This window comes from Protopterus annectens, chromosome 1.part0 (genome assembly GCF_019279795.1).
Source record: "Protopterus annectens isolate FY-2018-M chromosome 1.part0, PAN1.0, whole genome shotgun sequence".
Classification (NCBI taxonomy): domain Eukaryota; kingdom Metazoa; phylum Chordata; order Ceratodontiformes; family Protopteridae; genus Protopterus; species Protopterus annectens.
The window spans coordinates 855,592,996-855,614,977 of record NC_056725.1 but is presented as its reverse complement, the minus strand read 5'-3'; the positions used below and the strand labels follow the sequence as shown (position 1 = coordinate 855,614,977).

General features: G+C 38.2%; 1 protein-coding gene across 4 annotated transcripts in view; it reads left to right on the top strand.

Moving 5' to 3' along the window:
• Positions 1–21,982, top strand: part of LOC122795346 (sulfotransferase 6B1-like) — a 537,147-nt gene that overhangs the window by 435,208 nt on the left and 79,957 nt on the right. For all 4 annotated transcript variants that reach the window (XM_044063677.1, XM_044063679.1, XM_044063680.1 and 1 more), the window contains exon 4: positions 4,022–4,148. In XM_044063677.1, the coding sequence (XP_043919612.1) occupies positions 4,022–4,148 (127 nt within the window). The remainder of the gene's footprint in view (positions 1–4,021; positions 4,149–21,982) is intronic.

The following is a 21,982-nucleotide window of genomic DNA, read 5'->3' as shown; positions in this document are numbered from 1 at the left end:
ACCACTTAATAGTGCTGAATTTTCCATAATCTATTCACTGCTTCTTCTAGTACTTTCCTTCCTCTATGCAGATGCACCTTAGCCTCCTTACAGCTGCTATTTATCAGCAGTAGGTTAAATAACTTCCACCAAACATGTACATTTATCAAGCCAGCGGAGTCTTCCACTAGGAACTCATTTTGTTGTAGCTCTGTTTGCTTTGCTGCTTTGTGATTCTAGCGTATAATATGATCTAATAATCAAGAGCATGTTCTCCTACCTAAGCAACAAAAACGTGGCTTTATGACACGTAGCCAGGCAGAGGAGTACCCTGACATCCTGAGTACATCACCTCACCTGGTTTGCCAGCTGGTGGTCTGTTCTATTTGACCTTACTCTGGAGGGTGTAATAAATGCTATTCATAATTCTCTGACCCTGCTCCCACTGACACATCTCTTAGTCCATTCATCATTACTAACAGGTTAAGAGTTCGTAGGATCTAATAAACTTTTTAGCTTGGGGGGATATTTACCTATCCCGGGCAGAGTTCAGCACATTAAAACCACCCTTCCCCAACACCATTGGGAGGTGCAAAATATCTTGACAAAATTACATTGATGCTGTAAACGACATTAAAAAAAAAAAGGCTGGAAAATCAGTATTTGACTGCTATACAGATCCTATCAGCAACAACCCTGCGGTGTTATACAGTTTATCTAGTGGCCATCCTGTTAAATACCTACTAAACCCCCAACCTAATTTGGGTTCAACTATTATTAGTAAACTTCACTTGAAGAATCTGTGAGCCTCTTAAGAACTATCCTTTCCCCATATGACTCAGAATGTTTAGGATACCCATTGTCCATCCTTGCTTTGTGAATAAGGGTGATGCATGTTTTGCACTGATAAATATTTCTGAGTATTCATTTCTTTCCTGAGGTATTTAGCTCAGTAATGTTGACTGTTAAATGTTTAGCCATAAAAGAGTACAAATAATATAAGTTCATTCCTGAACATGCAGGAGCATTATTATGGCAGTAAAAACTTGCAAAAAATGTTGCACAATTTATAAGCCAGCTGACAGTGTGAGCATGTGTGCCAGTTTCATACACAAAGTGTACTGAGTGTTGTCAGGTACTCACATAAGTGATACAAAGTTTCTGTGGCATTCTTTTTTTTTTCACAGATTACTGACTATGGAGTTACGCGGTGGTGGTGCTGCGGTAGCGTTGTCGCCTCACAGTAAGACGCTGTTCGGTTCGATTCTTAGCTAGAGAGTCTTCTGCGTGGAGACATTCGTGAATGGGCGTACCTTAGTTGAAGGTTGTGCATCAGGCCTGGCAAGCCGGTACATAAAAATCAACTGCCAATCATTAGCGGACCAGAGTTCCGCTGTGGTGACCCCTAACCAGGAAAAGCCGAAAGACACAAACAAACTGACTATGGAGTTAGCATATTTAAACAAGGATATGAAGGGTGGAAAGGGCTTTCCCCCGAAAAAAAAATGTTTTTACTTGTTTTTTATCTTGTTAAAGCTATGACTAGTTTATTTCATTTATTTGAAACATTGACTGGTGTTAAATAGATATAGTGGAAACCATCATGGCAAGAGTCTTTCTTCTTTGGTTGCCTATTTCCTACTTTGCGTTTAGGACCCATATACTTCTGGGTCTCCCTTGCGCTGAACACTGTCACAGAGGTCAGAAGTGTACATTCTTTAACCAGAGTAGAAGGTATTGTGTCCACGTTCAGTAATTCTTCCTGGGCTGATATCTCATATCTATTCTGAGTGGAAATCCCTGGGATAACAAGCTGCTATGCCATTATCTTACGAATAAGCATCTCAGGATCCAACACTTTCTGCATCAAATTGTCATCACTGCTAGGGCTCATAAAATGGAGATATGGTCCAGCTGCTGCCAACTTGCCTGATATGATAATTTACTTAGATAGCTCCTCAAAATAATATGCTGACATCATATTAGTGAGCATTATTTTATGAAGCAGCTTGGCCTGTATGAAATCCAGTGCTGCTAGAACTCCCTATTTCCTATTTAATTATAGTAAGACAGCTAAAAGACTTGGTTATAAACTATTTTAACAACTTTGAAATGAAAGGGGAAGATTTAATCATTTCTCGTAATCTATGGGAAGCGCTGTTGCAGGATAGAAAATATATAACCGCAGCATATAAATTGATAAAAGAGAGGAAGTATAATAATTATATTCTTTTATCGAGTTACTGGAGAGAGAAATTGATATTCCCAGACGACAATAAGATATTGGAGGCATTTAAATTAACATTAAAGTCCGTATCCCTTCAGAAATTGGTATTTACGCAGCTGATGATATTTAACAATGCATACTATACTGTCTCACTTTGCACAAATTTGATGCTAAGAATTCACCCATATGCCCACATTGCTTTGATCAGACAGCAGATTTGCTTCACATGTTCTGGAGTTGTAAGTGCATTTATAAATTGTGGAATTCATTAAAATTGCAGTTACAAAAATGGGTTACCAAAATTCAACACTCTCTTGGGAGTTTATGATTCTTCATATTCCCCGGAGAATCTAAATAAATCAAAAACGATTGTAATTATGAATATTTGCCTATTAATGAAATTATATATAGCCACAAATTGGTTGAACCCAGCCCAGACATCGTGGGAAAATTTCAGATTGTTGGCAATAAAACACATCTTAGCGCATAAACTGTTAATTAGTGATCACAAGAAAAATATCAACAACATAAAAATTTGGGAGCAAATTTTTAATATTATTTTGGCTTAAGAGGTTACTATCCACTTTTTCTCGGGAACCAGAATATAGTCTAAATCAACCTTAGATTAGATAGAAAATGTACAGAAAAGACAGATTGTTGGCTTGGATTTGTTCATGTTGAATTTTTTTTTTTTTTTTTTTTTTTATTACTTTCCTTTTGATTGTTAGTGCTGTACCTTTGATCAATACATGAGGTTGATATATATGTGAAATTAACCAATGGAAGCATTTTGTATATATTGTATATAATGTGTGAATTTGTAATATGGTTGTGAAAAATAATAAAAAATGATTATTGAAAAAATAAAAAGAAATCCAGTGCTGCCTCTGATAATTAGAAATGAGCATCTGTTCTTGTCGTCTTCATACTAAGGTTAACTGAATACTTCAGAGCTGTCAGAACAAAGGCCTTTCTGTTCGTCATTACATTTGGCATGAAGCCATGAAAGAATATAATACCAGATTCCCCCAAATGGAAGTTTCCTCTCTTCAGCACTACATAATAACTTGCCCTGATCACACAATTTATTACTTTAAATATGAATTGCTGAGGTTTGCTGTTACTGTGATTCTATGGACCTGCTACCCTTGTGCTTATTTTATAATGATTGGTCAGGATGAAGTGCTCTAGAACAATTATACCCCCAAAATTCCTCATATCCATACCTTATGCTTTCTTCTTTAGACTGCCAAGCAAGCTTGCCAGTAATAACTCGTTCTCCTCCATCTCTTCCTCTGTCTCCCTTATTTAGCAACATGTAATCACTTCTTGTGAAGCTTCTGCTCATGCAGTATAGTAACTACACTGTTCACAGTGGTGAGGTATTCAGATCTGTCGAACTGTACAGAAACTATTTTCACATTGAAACAGACCAGATGTATCAACAGATTATTTTCTATATAACACATCAACAACACCACTCCTCACTTCAATAGATGAACAGATTTTTTTTCTATAGTCCACCTTTAATTTATACCTATAGAAGGCATTAGAATAAATTAATAAAGTGAATATTATTTTTTTAGTCTTACAAGGTAAGTACAATGTGAAATATCTCTTTGGATATATTAAAATAAAGTAACAAGGCACTTTGTTGATCAAAACAAATTCAAGGTACCTGGCAAATAAAGACATGTTCTCTCTTATTGATTGCCAGTGTAATTGTAATTTAAGGTGACTACTTGAAATAATTGTCATTCATGCTGTTTTATCTATAAAGAACATACCATATCTGTTTTCTTGTTTGTTTTTTAGATGGTTGTGGTATTTAGGAACCCAAAAGACACAGCTGTGTCATATTTCCACTTCTGTAATGGTAACCCACTGCTTCCGACATGCATTTCTTGGGATGAGTTCTTCAACAAATTCATAGCAGGAGATGGTATTTATATTTATGTCATTTTATTTTAATATGTATCTGTTAATCCAAAACAATGTGTTTCAACACGAAACTAAAGGAATGTCTTACATTTTAAGTTTTATGTAGTAAAGTCTTGTGATCTCACAGAACCACTGGTATTAAAGAAGACTGCATTATTTATTGAGCAATAGTCTATCACAGAAGGATATCACATCTCATGTCTCAGTTGATCTAAAGAAGTGCTATTCAATAAATGACTGAAAAAACAAACGTGTTAGAGATCTCTTGCATGACGCAGGTAAGTATTGTATGTGTCATTACTGGGCCTGTTGTTTATATTACATCTGGTATGACTCGGCATTTGTCTATCCGGGCAAGTCCATCTACAGATATTATAAATATGTGGGTATTCATGAATGTCTAAGAGGTAGGATTCAAAGATGGCTAAGACAGACTCATAGACTGGATATGTAGCTAGGAGCCAGGGTTCAATAAGATATACAAAATGGTGCATCCTGGGAAGAAAAAACATCAAGGCGGTATTGACTCCTTTTGGGGAGGACATTTCTGAACACAAAGAAGGAGAACATCCTATGAATAGTTACTATGTGAAAAATCAAACACTTTTCTAGGTACAACGGTGATGTAATAAATATAAAAACTATTATTGAGTTTGTAGCTCAACGAACTGATTCCAAGGAGATGGAAATGAATACTGTCTTTTAATGGGAATAAACATGTCCCTATTCAAAGTATTGTCTCCATTCTGGACAGAAAACTTAGGAGCAAAGAGATAATTTAACCATTGAGGAAAATACCTTTAACTTGCAATCTCTTCCTCTTCTAAAATGTGTTGAAAACTGTCTACCCCTCACATTTTCTCTCAAATACAAGTCACCACCTTGCATACACCCAGTCCTCCTTTTAACAAGTATCTGTAAATGTCATCTCAGACCAGTCCTTTCCAAAGATGAAAGCACTCCACTTCTACTTCTTATATAACTTGCCATACATAACCCAAAATATTTCCCAGATTTCTTTCTGGTATGAAGTCTCTTACCTCATTCTCCCATAATCTCTGCTACCCACTCCTTCTTTTTTTGATCCTTAATTTTCCACATGACTATTTTTATTTCCAGCTCCCCCTTGATGAACCATTTTGCCCTCTCAAGCCATCTTGGTCTCAGTACATGATATATCTGTCTCTTTAATCTGCTCTTTCAGATCACGTATCTAGCCCTGTAAGCTACCCCCTTCCTATTCTCCATCATGCTTGGCATGATGACCCCTCCAGTGCTAGTTTCCTTACTTGCATTCCTTCACCCTCTTAACCACTCCATTATTTATTTATTTATTTATGTGACATTTGTTGATTGAGTTAGTCCGACCGCGATAGTGCCCTTTTTCAGTAGAGGTCTGGGCAGAAATGCCCCACAATTAACAAAAACAAAGCCAAGTCCATAAGTACATAGTAAAACATATGATACAAGAATTAGAAACAAGGTTTAGATTCTGGAAAATGAAACTCACACCAAAAGCTTTAGATGGAATGAAGGAACGAACACAATTCTTTAGTATTTTCATTTAGATTTATTCTTTATGAACTTCTTCAGAAAAAAGTTAACCTCTCAACAAACACACCTCTTATAAGTTACATCACACATCACATGACTTTCATGATACTTTAAATTAAAGGTGTAGAATTATACCATAAAAATAAAAAACTGTCTTGTTTACCAAACAGCTTAGAATGTCAAAGCTTCATAAAAATGTCTTTAATATAAAAACATGACCATATTATTGTGATTTAAATGTTATTTTAGTGCTAAAAAACAGTTACTATTGATGCATTTGTTCAGACCAGGGGCTCTATCTGCTATCAAACTGATCTGCCACAATGACTCATATTGGTGTTCCCTATATAATCCACAAGTTGAACATAATCTATGACTGAAAAGGTGAACTTTTTAAAGTTCATACAGTAAATAGCATGCCTAGCTAAAGCATTGGTAAAGTTATTTTTCTTAATAGCAAGTGTGTGCTCATATAGTCTACATTTTAAACATCTGATGGTTTAGATTCTGTAGTTATTTCTGATTACTGCTTAATAAAGTTTATACATTGTAATAAAAACAAGTTTTCAATTTTGAAGATAGTCAAGACAAAAGGAAAAAAGACAGTCTGTTCCAGACTGAGAGTAGCATCAAGTTGAATGCAATTTGTCAGACTGTCACCTGTTCTGTAAGAGAGGAACAGACTGTGAGAATATCACTTTTTGAAATCTTAACATTGAATCATATGGAGAAGCACCTGACAGTAGCTAGCATTCAGATGGGACAAAGCAAGTGGGGCTTCAGGCAGTATGTTTACAGTGGCATGTCCAGGCATTAGTGAGAAAGTCTTTAAGAGCAGTTTTGAATTTTGGTAGGTTGCTCATGTTTCGAATGGATTGGGGGAGTTTATTCCAGGAGAGTGAGGAGAGTAACTATAAAGGTTTTGTCCAATTGTTCTATTTGGCTTGTAAATTGCTAATAGATTTTGTTCAGAGCTTCTGAGTGTCCTAAGTGGGGTGTATGGGGAGATGATTGTGGAGATTACTGGGCAATAAGAAGATTTGTATAGGATAGAATGTATGATGAATAGTTATGACAGAAGAAGCTGTTGGAGGACTTCTAACTGGGTTAAGGTCTTTACTGAGAGACAGTGGTGAGATTTAAAGGCTTGGTTAGCAGCAAATCTTGCAACTTTGTGGTAGGTAATTTCAAGCTTAGATAAAAGGGATGTCTGCAGGTTGGTATGGATTTTGGAGCTGAAGAAGAGACTAAGTAGAAGGTAGGCTTGGGTAAGGGTGAAACAAGATTCATTAGTTAGAAATTTTTTATTTCTGTACAGCAGCCCAAGTTTTTGGTGAGTTTCTTTGATGCAGTTGTGTATATGAAGGTTGAATTTGAGCTGATCATCTATGATAGTGCCCAGGAGCTTAGTATGTGTTTCTACCTGGATAGAAGTTTGTTATGGGATGTGATGGTGAAGGATGGTATAAGGTGACTTAGGAAGAAATAATAGGAGCATAGTCTTCTTTGGGTTTAGTTTTGGCTGATTTTTAATGAGCCAGTTTTCAATAGATGTAAAGGACATTGTGTGAGAGAGTTCAGATCAGTGAGGTTATCAGAGATAGTGATGAATTTAGAGTCATCAGCATACTATATGAGAAGACGAAGGACAGGAGGTATGCAGGTAGTTAGTGAAAATGTTGAACAGTAAGGGACCAGGTATTGATCCTTGAGGGATTTCCATCTTAATGAGAAGAGATGGGGATAGTGGCGTAAGCCATTTGACAAATTGCTGCCTATCTGTAAGTTAGCTAGTAAACCAGGAGAGAGTAGAACTGGAGAGATTTAGTTCAGAAAGTTTAGCAAGGAGCAGAGAGTGAGAGACAGTATTGAAAGCTATTGAGAAGTCAAGGAAGAGAATGGAGATCAGTTTGTTGTCATGTCTGGCTTAGGAGATTATGTTGTTGAAGGAAACAAGGGCAGTAGAAGTACTGTGGTTTGGACGAAAGCCATGCTGTGTTGGGGTTAGTACATTTTCTGGTCTAGATATTACATGATTTGCTTGTCAGCACGTTTCTTTAGGACTTTAGAGAGGGGGGATAGGATTGCCATCGGTCTATAGTTTAAATGTTCTGTGGCATTGCCTCCTTTGTGTATGGGTAGAGTATATCATTTTTCCAGGTAGTGGGTACTTTGGATTGTGTTATAGAGCAATTAATAATGATAGATATAGGAAAGGCAAGAGAATTTATAGCTATTTTAGAAATATACAAGGTAGGTTATCAGCTGAGGACGAGCAGTGTTTCAATTTTTGAAGATGATGTTTTGTGGAACTTGTTAGAACAAGTTTTAATGAGAAAATGTTGGGTTGCTCAGAGGGTGTGGAATGGTCTGGAAGGAAATCTGAGTTAAAAGATGGCAGAAGATTACTAATGGTGTCTATAAAGGCCAAAAATCCTGAAACTCAAAATCCTGAAAACACAAATAATGCTAATATGCCAATACAAAGACACTAATATCTACCAACTGACCTTGACCCTAACCCTAACCCTAAGGTCCATCACTATCGCACACTCACCTGACCCGCGCCCTAACCCTAACTCACTTAAACCGCCCCTAACCCTAATTTCTGTCACTATTGCATACATGCCTAACTTGCACCCTAACCCTAACTCACTTAAACCGCCCCTAACCCTAACATAAAACCAACCGCACACTTACCTGAACCCAACGCATGACCTAACACCACAGGGCTAACAATAGCAAAGCCACAATGACATCAGTATGTCTATTTTGTGTTTTCAGGATTTTGAGTTTCAGGATTTTGGGCTTTCAGGATTTTGAGTTTTCAGGATTTTGAGTTTTCAGGATTCTGAATTTTCAGGCTTTTGGTTTCAGGATTTTGATTTTCAGGCTTATAGTGTTTCAGGCTTCTGAATGGGAACCATATATATATATATATATATATATATATATATATATATATATATATATATATATATATATGGGTCCCCTTGACTTCATCGACACGCCGAAACACAGACGCTAAGAAGATGGAGACGAGAAGACCGCCGAGACAGATGATCGACAATGTGAAATCCCGACAGCCGAAACACCGACATGGGCCACGTGTGAGCGCGAGTCGGTAAGTGTGCATTAGTGATGGATTTAACGTTAGGAAGCGGACAGGTAAGTGTGAGATAGTGTGGGATTTAGGGTTAGGGTGCGGGAAAGGTGAGTGTGTGGTAGTGACGGACTTTAGGTGTAGTGGCGGGTTAAGTGAGTTAGGGTTAGGGTGCGGGTTAGGTGAGTGTGCAATAGTGACAGTTTTTGGGTTAGGGGTGGGTTAAGTGAGTTAGGGTTAGGGCATGGGTTAGGTAAGTGTGCGATAGTGATAGTCTTTGGTTTAGGGGTGGGTTAAGTGAGTTAGGGTTAGGGTGCGGGTTAGGTGAGTGTGTGATAGTGACGGACCTTAGGGTTAGGGTTTGGGTTAAGGTTGTAGATAGTTGTGTATGTGAGGTTTAGTGTGAGTTTGTAAGGATTTTGGTGTGCTTGTGCTGTGTGTGTGCTTTTTGGACAGGGGATTTGTTTTGTTTGTTGATTGTCGGGATTATGGTGTGTCGGGCATGTGAGGTTTCGTGTTTGTGAACTGTTGGTTATGTGGTGTCGGTGATTTTGTTGTCGGTGTTGTGGTGTGTCTGTGTTGTCAGGTAGATCCATATATATATATATATATATATATATATATATATTTATTTATATATATATATATATATATATATATATATATATATATATATATATATATTAACAAAAACCAAGGAGCCAGCGGGACACAGCAGTAAAGTTTAAAGATTTAATCCCAAAACAAACAGTGAGCGCTTTTGCAGGCAGAGCTGCTTCATCAGACAAATAAACCTCCAAATTGCAGTATTTTTAAAAGACTGAACAGCCAATCAGCAAATAGAAGCAATTAAAGCCCTTGATTCTATAAATACTTAATATAAAATATAACACAATAAAGAATGCATAAAAATATATAATACAGTTCAAAATCCATTGTACAAATATATTAATGCAGTTCAACTAAAATATCAAATAATAAATACATTTATTAAAATAAACTAGTATCAAAGCTATACCTAATTAGAATATATCTTGCTAAGGGCCTATTCACCAGTACTGGTTTGATGGAAAGTTTATCATTAAGGCCCTTCCCCATGTTTGCCTTCATCCTAATGATCCAGTTCAGTTCTTTACTTTCTACCTTGGTTCTGTCTGGGCCCCCCCATTACCCACTCTAACTGTTTCAACAACCACAAACCTGTGTACCCAATGACAGAACATGCTTAGAAAGAGCATTTGTTTCAACTTTCCTAGAGATGTAATAAAGATGTTCTCTCATCCTGTCATGTAACCTCCATGTCGTCATCTCAATGTAAAAACAATAGCAGAGTGTACAGTAGGCTAAATAGACTAGGTTCATTGTGTACAATTTGCTTTTGCTCTAAAAGACATATTTTTATGAGTATCTGGATGTTCAAATTCAGCACTGCTGTCAATCAAATGCCAGTAATTACATGCCTGATAGGGAAATGTACCTACAGAATGTTGTATATCAGTACTAGGATCAGGTTTTGGATAACATAACATTTTCTTAAGCGATCTCTTGTTCTTATACATATAGCTTGGAGCCTCTCCTACTATAGATTCCACTCTCTCATTAGATCTAAGTATGTTTCAATGTTTAGTATAGATATCCTGTAATAATGTAATATTACTAGCATAAGTAACTGGTATTCTCAATTTATTATTGGTCAAATTACGCTTGCAAAACTGAGTTGCTGTAGAAAAATAGGGTTTACCTTCACGAGTTCTGGAATCAAAAGCTCGAGCTGTAATTGAACAAACTTCTTTCTTATTGTAACCCCTCTCAAGAAATCTCTTTTCCATGTGTTTCAGTTCACAGGTGAAGGTAGAATCATCTGCTGTTAATCTGGATGTTTTTAACATCTGTGCTGTTACAACATTCTTAAAAATATGTCCAGGATGCATACTCCGTCTATGGACAAACGTGCTCCTGTGACAGCTTTTTCTGTATATTTCAGAAGTAAAAACACCATTTATCTCTCTAGTAATCTTGACATCGAGAAAATCCATGGTAACAGTGGAGCTATTAGCTGTCAAGCTAAGAAAATCAGTGCTCCTATTGAGCCTATCTAAGAATTGGGAGAGCTCAACCTCACTACCCTCCCACAGGAGAAAAAGATCATCAACAAATCTCCTGTAAAATAAAACCTGACCTGTCCTAAGTTGCAGTGTAATATAAATTATCTCCCATCTCACCATAACTAGGTTGGCGTAGCTATTGGCACAAGAAGTGCCCATAGCCACGTCATCTCTTTGTTTGAATATACCTTTTTCAAACAAAAAAATATTGTTATCAAGAAAAGGTTCCATAAGCATGCAAAGAAGATCTATCTTATGGATGTCATATGTGCCGTCCTGTTTAAGATACTCTCATAACATCTCTACCCCTTTATCATTGGGTATGCATGTAAATAAAGACTCAACATCTAGCGCTACTATAGCGCAATTAGTACTTGGTGATTTAGTTTGTACATGGGCAAACAAGTCTCTAAGGAACTGTTCAGTATCCTTCAAAATGGTCATGTTCTTAGCTAGAATTGGTTTCATGTGTTGTTCTATAAAGATGGAGAGGGGTTTAGTGCACCATCCCCTGCCAGCTACTATTGGTCTCATGGGGGGTATACAGGCATGCTTGTGTATTTTCAGGAGACCCTGTATAATGGTCAAGGTAGGTTCTTCTATAACAAAATAATTAAACAAATCAAGGCTGTGTCCCAGTTGCAAACAATCAAACAATTCATTATTAACTCTGTTTATAGATTGTTTAACTCGTTCCACCGTAAATGGAATATATACCATAGGATCATTAAGCATAGTAATCATTGCATCACCGTAGAATGTGTAATCCATAATTACCAAACATCCACCTTTATCAGCTGGTCTAAAACTCAAAGTCGAATCCTGGCATAGTCATTCTAAAGCTTACCTCTCATTAAACGGCTGGTTAAAAAAAATTCTTCATATTTCTACTCTCTTCATACATCGCATAAATGTCCCTAATACATGCTTTCTCAAAAACATCTACCGCATCAACTACAGGAGGTATAAAACAACTAGCGTTCCTGAAAACATTAACACTATCATTTATACTACATGAATCATTAAAATACATTTTCAAATTGACGTTTCTAGTAAACGTTTTAAGTTCAATAATATTTTCACTTAGAGTCATTTTGCTTGCTGGTATGAAACTCATACCTTTATTGAGAATGTCCATTTCAGTAGAAGTTAATCTGTAATTGGATAGGTTCCATACTAGTATTGTTCCCACATTTTCTTCAGTGTTAGGGGATTCCCTTCTTCCATCGATGCCTTCCTCTTCAAACGTGCCCTCCCCAGAGGCTGTTCATAAAAATTGGAAGTGCAGATAGGGAGGAAGTTAGCAAGCAAACCATTCATATGAATGAATGCCCAGCAACAAAATGAACAGCCCTTGCAGGCCTTTAACCCAGCACCCTTTACACTGGAGTCATAGCAATTAACCACTATGCCATGACCACTGGGAAGAGTGCTGTTGTTTTACGAATATAGCTGCCAATACACATATTGAGTAGATTGAACATTTGCCTGTAGTTCCTAAATTGTGTAGCCCTTGTTATTACTATGACTATTGCATCATGTATGTTGTTTTATCATAATGTGCACATAACAGATACATACTGTGAGATACATTTGGGAGGGTATCCACAACCGTGATGTTTACTCATGAAAGGAATATGGTTGTATACATATAATAGGTCTATATATGTCTACATGTACATATACATGTATACTCATACATATGTCTGTATACACATCTGTATAGTGCTATATATATATATATATATATATATATATATATATATATATATATATATATATATAGCGCCATGTGTACATCTCTTCGTGTATGTGTGTGTGTGTGTATATATATATATATATATATATATATATATATATATATATAGCGCCATGTGTACATCTCTTCGTGTATGTGTGTATATATATATATATATATATATATATATATATATATATATGAATCTGCTTCATATGACCTAAATTTAATATGATCGAAATTCATTTGACTGAGACCAAATGACCTAAACTTCATTTGACCTAAATTTCATTTGACCTAAAACTCATTTCACTGACAATGAGCATTGGCAGTCTGTAGAGCACTGTAAGGAAGTAAAAGGTATATGCCCAGTTCCCCACTGTAGTGTGACCCTAGAGTTAGAATATATAGTTGGGTGTGTGGGGGCATAGCCCTCTCAAAGTTCAGTTTTACTGAACAATAATAAATCAAACCACAGAATATATAATCAAACTAGGTGAAGAGCTATGCCCCCGCACAGCCCCCCCTTACTATAGGAATGATAGAGGGTGTAATTGGGTAAGAGTACTGGGATTGGGAGTTTAGAGTGAAAATAAATAGAGATAAGGGGCAGGTGCTGTGGTTTGATGTGGAAATTGTGAAAAAAGAGGTAGTATAAGAGTAGGAGGAGGGGTGAGGTGAGAAAGGTGAAAAACATGGTGTGAGAGTAATTAGTTGGGTTGGGTCAATCAGAACACATATTTAATTAGTAGAGTTAAGGATATAGGGTTTCAGTAGGATGAGTATATTATGGAATTTGGAAGAGTAGTTTAGAGGTGAGAGTGAGAAAGTTTTTGAAGATAAATTATTATGTAGAGTAACTGGGTGTGAAAATGTAGGAGAAGTGTGCTGTTTGTGTAGAGGAGTAAAGCAGTGAGGGGAGGTGAAGAAAGAGTATTCCAGGAGGGGGAGTATGGGATTCGATAACAGTTGAGAGTAGGAAAAAGATGTTAGTGTGCAGATAAAAGGATGTGAGAAATGAAGGCAGTGTACTACTGATTTACAAGAATGATGAGATTAATTAAATATGAGATGTAGTAGTCATTGAGGTTTCTGTAGTATGCATTTAGTGGCTATAAGAGGTTAAGGGGTGGTCATTAGTAGGTGTGGTTAGTGAGGGTCAGTTATAAATGTAATATTTTCTGTGGGTGGGTGGAAATGGGGGTAGGGTAGGATTGTGGAGTGAGCCCAGCATAGCAAGGATAAAAGGAGTGGGTTGAGACAGGATTCAAGGAGGAAAAACTAAGGTACCATCCAGCTAAAAAAGTTTATCAGTTAGTTTTTGGAGAAAGGTGCCTACATATCATAAGATCTAAGAATGATACTTTTCTGCTCAAGAAGCAGTCATACAAAATTGTGGTTTAGTAAGTTGTATGAATGAATTGTTTTGCTAGAACAGTAATGAAATGGTCTACTAGTCTAAGGTGAGAGATGGGGAAAATGGAGGGACTAAGAAGTTAAGGATTCGGAGCTAGTAGTTATTTTTGCCTCTGGTGGTGTGGGTGCCATCTCCTGCTGGGTTAAAGCTATGAGTGCTTTTAACTTTCAGCCTTATTTATAATTTCTATAATTAAATGATAGTATAGGTATAGATATCCTATAATCCTGCCCTCCAAGCTTCCGTAATACCTTCCCACTACCCTTTCTACTATATTCTCTTAAGTAATTTCTTTTGTTGAGTTCTCCAATCACCCAGTCTTAACAGTAGCATAATCATAAATAGAAAGAATCAAAAGAAAAACTAGAAACTGCTCAGCAAGAGTTCCAACAAAAATCAATCACGAACAAAAGGAACTCAGAAACAAACAATATAGAATGTAAAAAAATGTATAATACAGCAATGCTTTTAAGATAAAACTTTTCCTCAGTACTTAATACAGCAATGATGTACATAATATATTTTATACATTACAAAAACATTCCAACCAATCAGAATGCTACCATAATCAAGCAAGCAATCAATCAATCAATACAATTATACAATGACATCATCATGCATAAAGAAATCTCTTCTTAAGAACATGCTTTATACTCACTATATAGAGAGACCCAGTCAGTAGTACCATTCCTATGCACATTCCACTGAGATCACCCAGTGGAATGTCATGCTTTCTCAGTCTGATTCTTCCAGATCAGCCCCTTTCAAAACAACTGCATGATAGTGCCACTGTCTTTGGTCATATGGTCTTCCTGGCTTCTTCTACTGTCCTCACATCCAGTCACTTTCAAATTTATCAGAAGGTTCACATAAGTAATCAAGCATATCCAGATAATCCCAAGACATCCCATGTTACTCCATTTCTTTAAGGGGAAATGATCACCACATGCAATCATTTGGAGAAGTAATGCCAATCCTTTCTTTACTACTGAGTTAGATACTGCTTACATTTCTCTCATAGTGACTTCCTCCTAAGGCACTGAGGCTTCAGATATCACTTTCTACCTATTTGCTGTCACAGACAAAATTCTCTCTCTTTTCCTTCTGTCCAACTGCCTCATTTGCAATATTTAAAATGTTGAATGTACTGTGAGGTGTGCATCTATCCTATCAACATTGAAGCTATGGTCTACAACCCACAATGAAGTGGATCACTGAATAAGATCAATATATATTTTTATGATGTCTTCTCCTAGGATACCTGCCCCTTCCATGTAACTTTTAACAGAACAGAGGACATAATGTAAACTTCAGCACCCTTTTGTCTCATGTTCCAAGGGGTAGGGCTAGCTGTACTCATTTCTGTGCACTAAGTGTGAAAAGTTTTCCAGTTCAAAACATCCCATCCGACTAGATCCAGAGCTTTACTGATAACTACTTGTTGCACTATCCACTTCCTAAGTACAAATTTTGACACTTGACACGTGAGTTCCTAGGTGTATCATTTCTGCTACTCATCCAACCTTTCCAGTGAGCTCTACTGGTACAGTAGAAAGTCAGTTAAATAAACATCAGTTATCCAAAACATCAATTATCTGAATACAGCCTTTCAAGGTTTTCAGGTAGGAAAAAAATCATAAAGTCTGAATATGTAAACTTTATAAGTATTCAGTTGTGTGTGTTTTAAGCTTGTAGCCTGCTCGTGTGCAAAAAATATTCTTTATTGTCAACTGGAAATGCTGAATGGTTGAAAAGTGTATTGCCTGCATGCAGAAACAACAAGATTTTAGATGGTTTTATCTGGTTCAATTATATGTTTAATTATCTGAACAGTTTGATTATCCAAACTACCCTAAGTCTCAATTAATTTGGATAATCGACTCTTTACTGTATGACAATTAAGGCATGGGGAGTCATTTGGTTACCTGCCCGTCCAGTCCTTCAAGAAATGTATAGTATCTGGCCCTTTCATTACTTCTGCTAGGCACCCTATCTAGATATTTTCCCTTTCCTGACCACTTTCCAATTCACATTTTCAGACAAGAAAGGCCTTCATAATATTATACAGCCTATGAACTTCCAGATCATGCCTCTGCATATTTTCTAAACATCATACCTTTTTTCAGTGGTATGCTCCAAGGATTTCAGTATTTTGTTCTCCTGCTACATCTCCCCATATCTTTTCTTGGCCCCTTCATGTGGCAGATAATCATATCCAATTTTGCATCCTGTTCAGTTTTCATCCTCCTACTATTTTTTGAGTCACACTTAACCATATCACAAAAAGTTAGAAAACAGAGAATAAAATGTTAGGCAAGGAAGGCCAAAGCAAAGACATCCATGTGGCTGAGTTATATCCATGGCGAAAGCATGTTGCACCCTCTTCCCTTCTCCATGCCTTCCCTTGCCCAGCCAACATTTTTTTAAGTGATAATTTTTGCGTCATGATTTCATTTGTGCCCCCTCCCCTACCTGGCTCATTTTGAACTTAAATACTTTAACAAGCTGTTGTCACCAAACGGCTTGAACATTTTGAAAAATTACAGTTGATTCTCTCAGAGGTGGATTTATGCTATGATGGTGCGTGCATGTCCTCTCCTGTTTCCTGTTGAGCTGAAAAGTATTACCTACCACCACACTAAATGCATAATGAAACCTCTGTAAGTTACTTGGTAAATCATGGAAACTGTACCATCAAAAGCATTTAAGAGTATCCTCATCCCGAGTGCACCAGTTTGGTGATGCAGTCTGATTTCCACAATTTACTCAATTAGATATTGTTTTGGAGTATATAATCTATGTAGGAAGAATTGCTTGAGGAGCCATGGAGATGATCAGGTGACAGGAAGTGCCCAATGAAGTTTCCAAGGAGCTTGTCTGCAGTTAAGCATGCAGGTCTTTTTTGAGAAAATTGAAGAAAAAAAAAAACTTATAGTTATCATTGACCTCTGTACTTCATCAACTGGAAAAAGCTAAGTGTATCTCACTGCATGGTTAATGCACTTTGTCATCCTACAGACTCACTGTTTAAACCAGCTAGTGCTACTTTCCTGGTAAGTAAAAAAATGTTGGTACTGAAAGTTCACTAATGGTTCATGCACATTTAGCCATGGCACTATAATTATTTTTACTTCAAATACTTAAAATGGTATTGTTTTTAATGTGCACCATGCCACTTTATTACTTAAAATGTAAAGTGTGCTTTTGTGCAAATACTGGTGTGTGTGTGTGTGTGTGTGTGTGTGTGTGTGTGTGTGTGTGTGTGTGTGTGTGTGTGCACGTGTGTGTGTGTATGTGTGCGTGTGTGCATGTGTCTGTGTGTGTGTGTGTGTGTGTGTGTGTGTGTGTGTGTGTGTGTGTGTGTGTGTACTCGCTGGCTGACAATTTAATTTTTACCTCTTAACCTCTTATAGCATGAATTCCAGATGAAGCCAAAAGTAAATGGGGGTGGGACAAAAACCCCAAATCAGGGACAAATTGTAAATATAGTCCTTTCAAATGCAGACATTTGCTAGAAAAGCAGGTCTTGCATTAGTGTGCATTTCCTGAGACATGAAGTCTGAAACTCGTTATATGCCTATCATTATTTATTGACGCCAATCCTCAAATTATTTGTCAGAAACCTACAAATATTATGAGAAATAAACAAAAAATATGAAGCAAAAATCTGAGCATTTTATGAAAATATGGACAATTGAGATGTATGGTTTCATTCTCAGCATTTTCCTTCATCTTTTTCAAAAATAGTTACATGCATCTTAGTTGTTCTATACAAATTTTCCACACTCTAATGCTGTAAATGCTTTTGTTTGGTATTAGGCTCTAGAGTGTGCAATTCCATAATGTTAAACTTAATGTTTTGTATATCTTTTGACTATGACCATGTAGAAATTTAGTTGGAAATTACAGGTACAACTTATAAGAAACAAAGCTGTGAGTTACCTAAATAATGCAAAGAAAGAAGGATTCATCCACAAATTGTTTTATCAGTAATTGTACATTTCTGTGCTTCATGTTGGTAAAATGAGAACTTTTCATAGGCAGTCATGGCTGGCCTTGTGCATAGGCAGCCTAGCTAGATACCTATGGACCCATTCTGCCAGTTATTTATTTATGTATTTAGTTTTCTTAAAATAACAAAAAGAAATGCTGCATTTGTTTACTGTAAGAAAGTAAATAAATAAATGGTTCACAATACCTTTGGTAGAAGAAAAAACAGCTGCAGCATCCTGAGGGGAGATACTGTATACCATAGCCATTCAGTTTGTTGGCCTCTTGTTTTGTCCTACACTGAATCTAACTGATTCATTGACTGTGTACATTGTGAACAGACATGAGCAGGAAGCCAAAAAATTTGACAATGAAAGGAATATCTGCAGTGTGCAGAAACTATTCTATCTGCAGTAGCATGAGGTAAGCATTTTTTTTCATATTGGTACTGGAGGTAACCAGACAGAATCAATGGCTTTCTAGGTCTGCCTTTGATCTGCAGAATGTCCATGACATAGAGGAGCTCTCTGATTATGTAGCCCAGGCAGGTATGACCCTAACCCTGAGCAGTATCCTTCCTTCACCAAGAATGATGCCACAATATAGAGACAAGATGATCAGCTTTAACAATTGGCTTAATGTCTGGTGTCATTCAAAGGGGATCCAGTGTCTGTCTGCCTGGGATGACATGCTTGACAAGCCACGCTGCTTCGCAAGGGACAGCTTGCACCTGTCACCCCTGGGATTCGGATATTGGCTAAGGCTCTTGCCACCCCATAGTGCCTTTTTAGGCAAGGCTCAAATTCTAAACCTACCACCCTAGAAAACAAAATGGGAAGAAATTGAGGGTAATGCTGCTCAATGCCAGAAGTCTAAATCTCAAAATGCACGACTCGAGGCCCTTCTCAGTATGGAGAACATCGATGTCTGTGCTGTAACTGAAACCTGGTTCAAGGCTCCTGAGAGCACCCGGCACTATTAGGTTTTACCTCATATCATGCGTTCCGCCCCAAAACCCGGACCACTCCACAAAAGGAGGGGTGTATCCATATTCATAAAGGATACTCACACCTCCAGGTTGGTGGCAACGCATGAAGCTTCGGAAACCATCCAGGTGCAACTAACCATAGGCAAAACTGCTCTACAAATTGTAGCATGCTACAGGCCACCCTCTCAAACTCAGGAACCCCACACAGCCTTCCTGAAGACACTGGAGGGTATAAATGTATCTCCAAACACCATCATATTGGGTGACTTCAACTACCCGAATATAGACTGGGAACATTACTCAAGCCCTAACTTTCTAGCCCAATGGTTCCTGGAGTTCATAAATTCAAATGCCATGGAACAGCTAGTCACTGTTCCCACGAGAGGAGAAAATATACTAGATCTCATTGTCACAAACATGGGGACAAAATGCTCCACACCGGACGTATATCCCTCATTGGTGAGATCTGATCATAAACTAATCTCACTGGAAATCCACATCCCGCCCCCACCCCCAACAAAAAGACCATAGTGAAGAACTTCTCTAAAGCAAACTTCACACTACTCAAGACTGGTGTGGTATCCTTCAAGGCCCCTGAGTCAGAGGAAACCACAACCCAAGCTGCGGAAGCCCTTATAAATGCCTTCTATGAACACCTCCAGGACTGCATGGATCAGGCAATCCCAAATAAAACCAAGACTCTTTCCACAAAGGGCAAACGTCCAGTCTGGTGGACCCCAGCCATTAACAAACTTTACAATAAGAGGAGAAAGCTATTACATGATAGAACAAAATCCATAAAAGGGAAGTCACCCTGATCATTATTAGTAAAAAATACGAGCACTCATAAAATCAACTAAGGCCAATTTTGAGAGAAAAATTGCCATGGATTCAAAGGACAATCATAAGGCCTTTTTCAGCTATGTTAGGAACCTGGGTGGAAACTCACAGATATGCTCAGAATTAGTCCAAAATGATACAAAATTCACTGAACCCACAGACATTGCCAACATACTGGCAGACAGGTTCAGTGCAAACTTCACCCCTCTCCCACCCTACAGTAGAGATAACTGTCCCAGCCGAGTGTAGCCTCCCGTACATCTCGAATGCGCAGGTGAAAGCTGCTCTCTAAAGCTAAAAACACAGCATCAATGGGACCGGATGGTGTCCCCGGCTGTGTGCTACACGAGCTAAATGAGGAATTAAACCCGCACATAAGGCAGCTGTTTAATCTCAGCCTTACCACAGGATATGTGCCCAAGGAGTGGCGTACGGCAACTGTGGTCCCACTCCACAAAGGTGGCGCCTCTACGGACCCTGGTAATTTCTGCCCCATAAGCTTAACAAGTCTAGTCTGCAAAGCTATGGAGAGGATCATAATGGAGCTCATAAACAAAGATATAGGGGACTTGCAGACATTGGACCCGACCCACTTTGGCTTTGTCAAGCGAAGATCATGCCTTTTGAACTTGGTCGACTTCTTCGAAATAGTCACCAAGGCCATTGATGAGGGAAAGGCAGTCCATACAGCCTACCTTGACCTTGCAAAGGCTTTCGACACAATACCCCACTCGTGTATTGTAGAAAAACTTACCAGCTTAAATGTAAACCCATATGTCACAAGATGGGTTGCAAACTGGCTTAAGGACAGAACCCACAGGGTTAGAGTTGCTGGCGCTGTGTCAGACTCCAAGCCGGTCACAAGTGGTGTCCCACAGGGCTCGGTCCTTGGCCCCTATTGTTTGGCATCTACTTCTCAGAAGTACAGGCCAACATGGGAGGACTTTGGCTGACAAAGTTTGCAGATGACTGCAAACTGGGCCATAGTGGAAAGTGCATCGGACACGGATATCCTTCAGAAGGGACTCACTGAAACAGATAGCTGGTGCCAGAGCCATGGCCTGAAGTTAAACGCCAAAAATGTATAGTCATACCCTTCGGGAAAAACAAGGTAACCCCAAGCTACCATATAGGTGGCAATCCACTAAGCACAGAAGAGGTTATCAGGGACCTGGGGACCCAGGTTGACAGTGGCCTTTCTTTTGACACTCACATTGCTAAAGTGGTTAGAAAGACCTTCTACATTGCCCACCTGATCATGAAGGGATTCACATCCAGATCTAGTGAGGTCATTGTTCCCCTGTACTCTTCACTTATCAGACCAATGATCGAGTACAATGCCCCATTCGGGATGTATCTCACCCGACATCTGCAGCAATTGGAGAGACCCCAAAAGTTCCTCACCAAAAGGATAAAGGGACTCCAAAATCTGTCATATGCTGCCAGATTGAAGAAACTCCAGCTCTATTCAGTCGCATACCGCCTGCTCAGAGGTGACATGTGCCTGACATACAAGGCCATGTCCAACCCGGAATTAATGGACATGCTCCACCTCAAAAATCCAAATCCACCAAAACCACTAGAGCAAGCGACTTAAACCTTAGCACGGATATAAATAGGACGTGCTGGAGGGATAGATTTATCACTCAGAGACTCCCTATGCTGTGGAATAAAATCCCGGTCCATGTGAGGCAGAGCACCTCGCTGACTCTCTTCAAGAGAAATCTAGACCTGTGGATGGGAGATCGTAGGTTTACCCCGGGAATCATCTCTGGGTCACTGCTGGACAGAGGCACAACAAACTAATGGGCACAGTATTTTTTCATATAAGGGGTGGCGTAAGCCACAATAATTTGGGCTAGGCTTATAAATGCCTTAGGGCAGATAGCCTAGTATAAACCTATGAACCTATGAACCTATGATTTTGCCTCATGTTCTTGCCCATTCCATCATAAATGTTTGAACTTATGAAATAATGACTACAGTCAGTCAAAAGTGACAGACAAACATTACAGCTTTGTACTGATTACTGAGGAACATTAGCAAAAAAGGGTCTGGGAACCAGCCTACTTATCCAGTTATCAAATGTAATAAAATTTA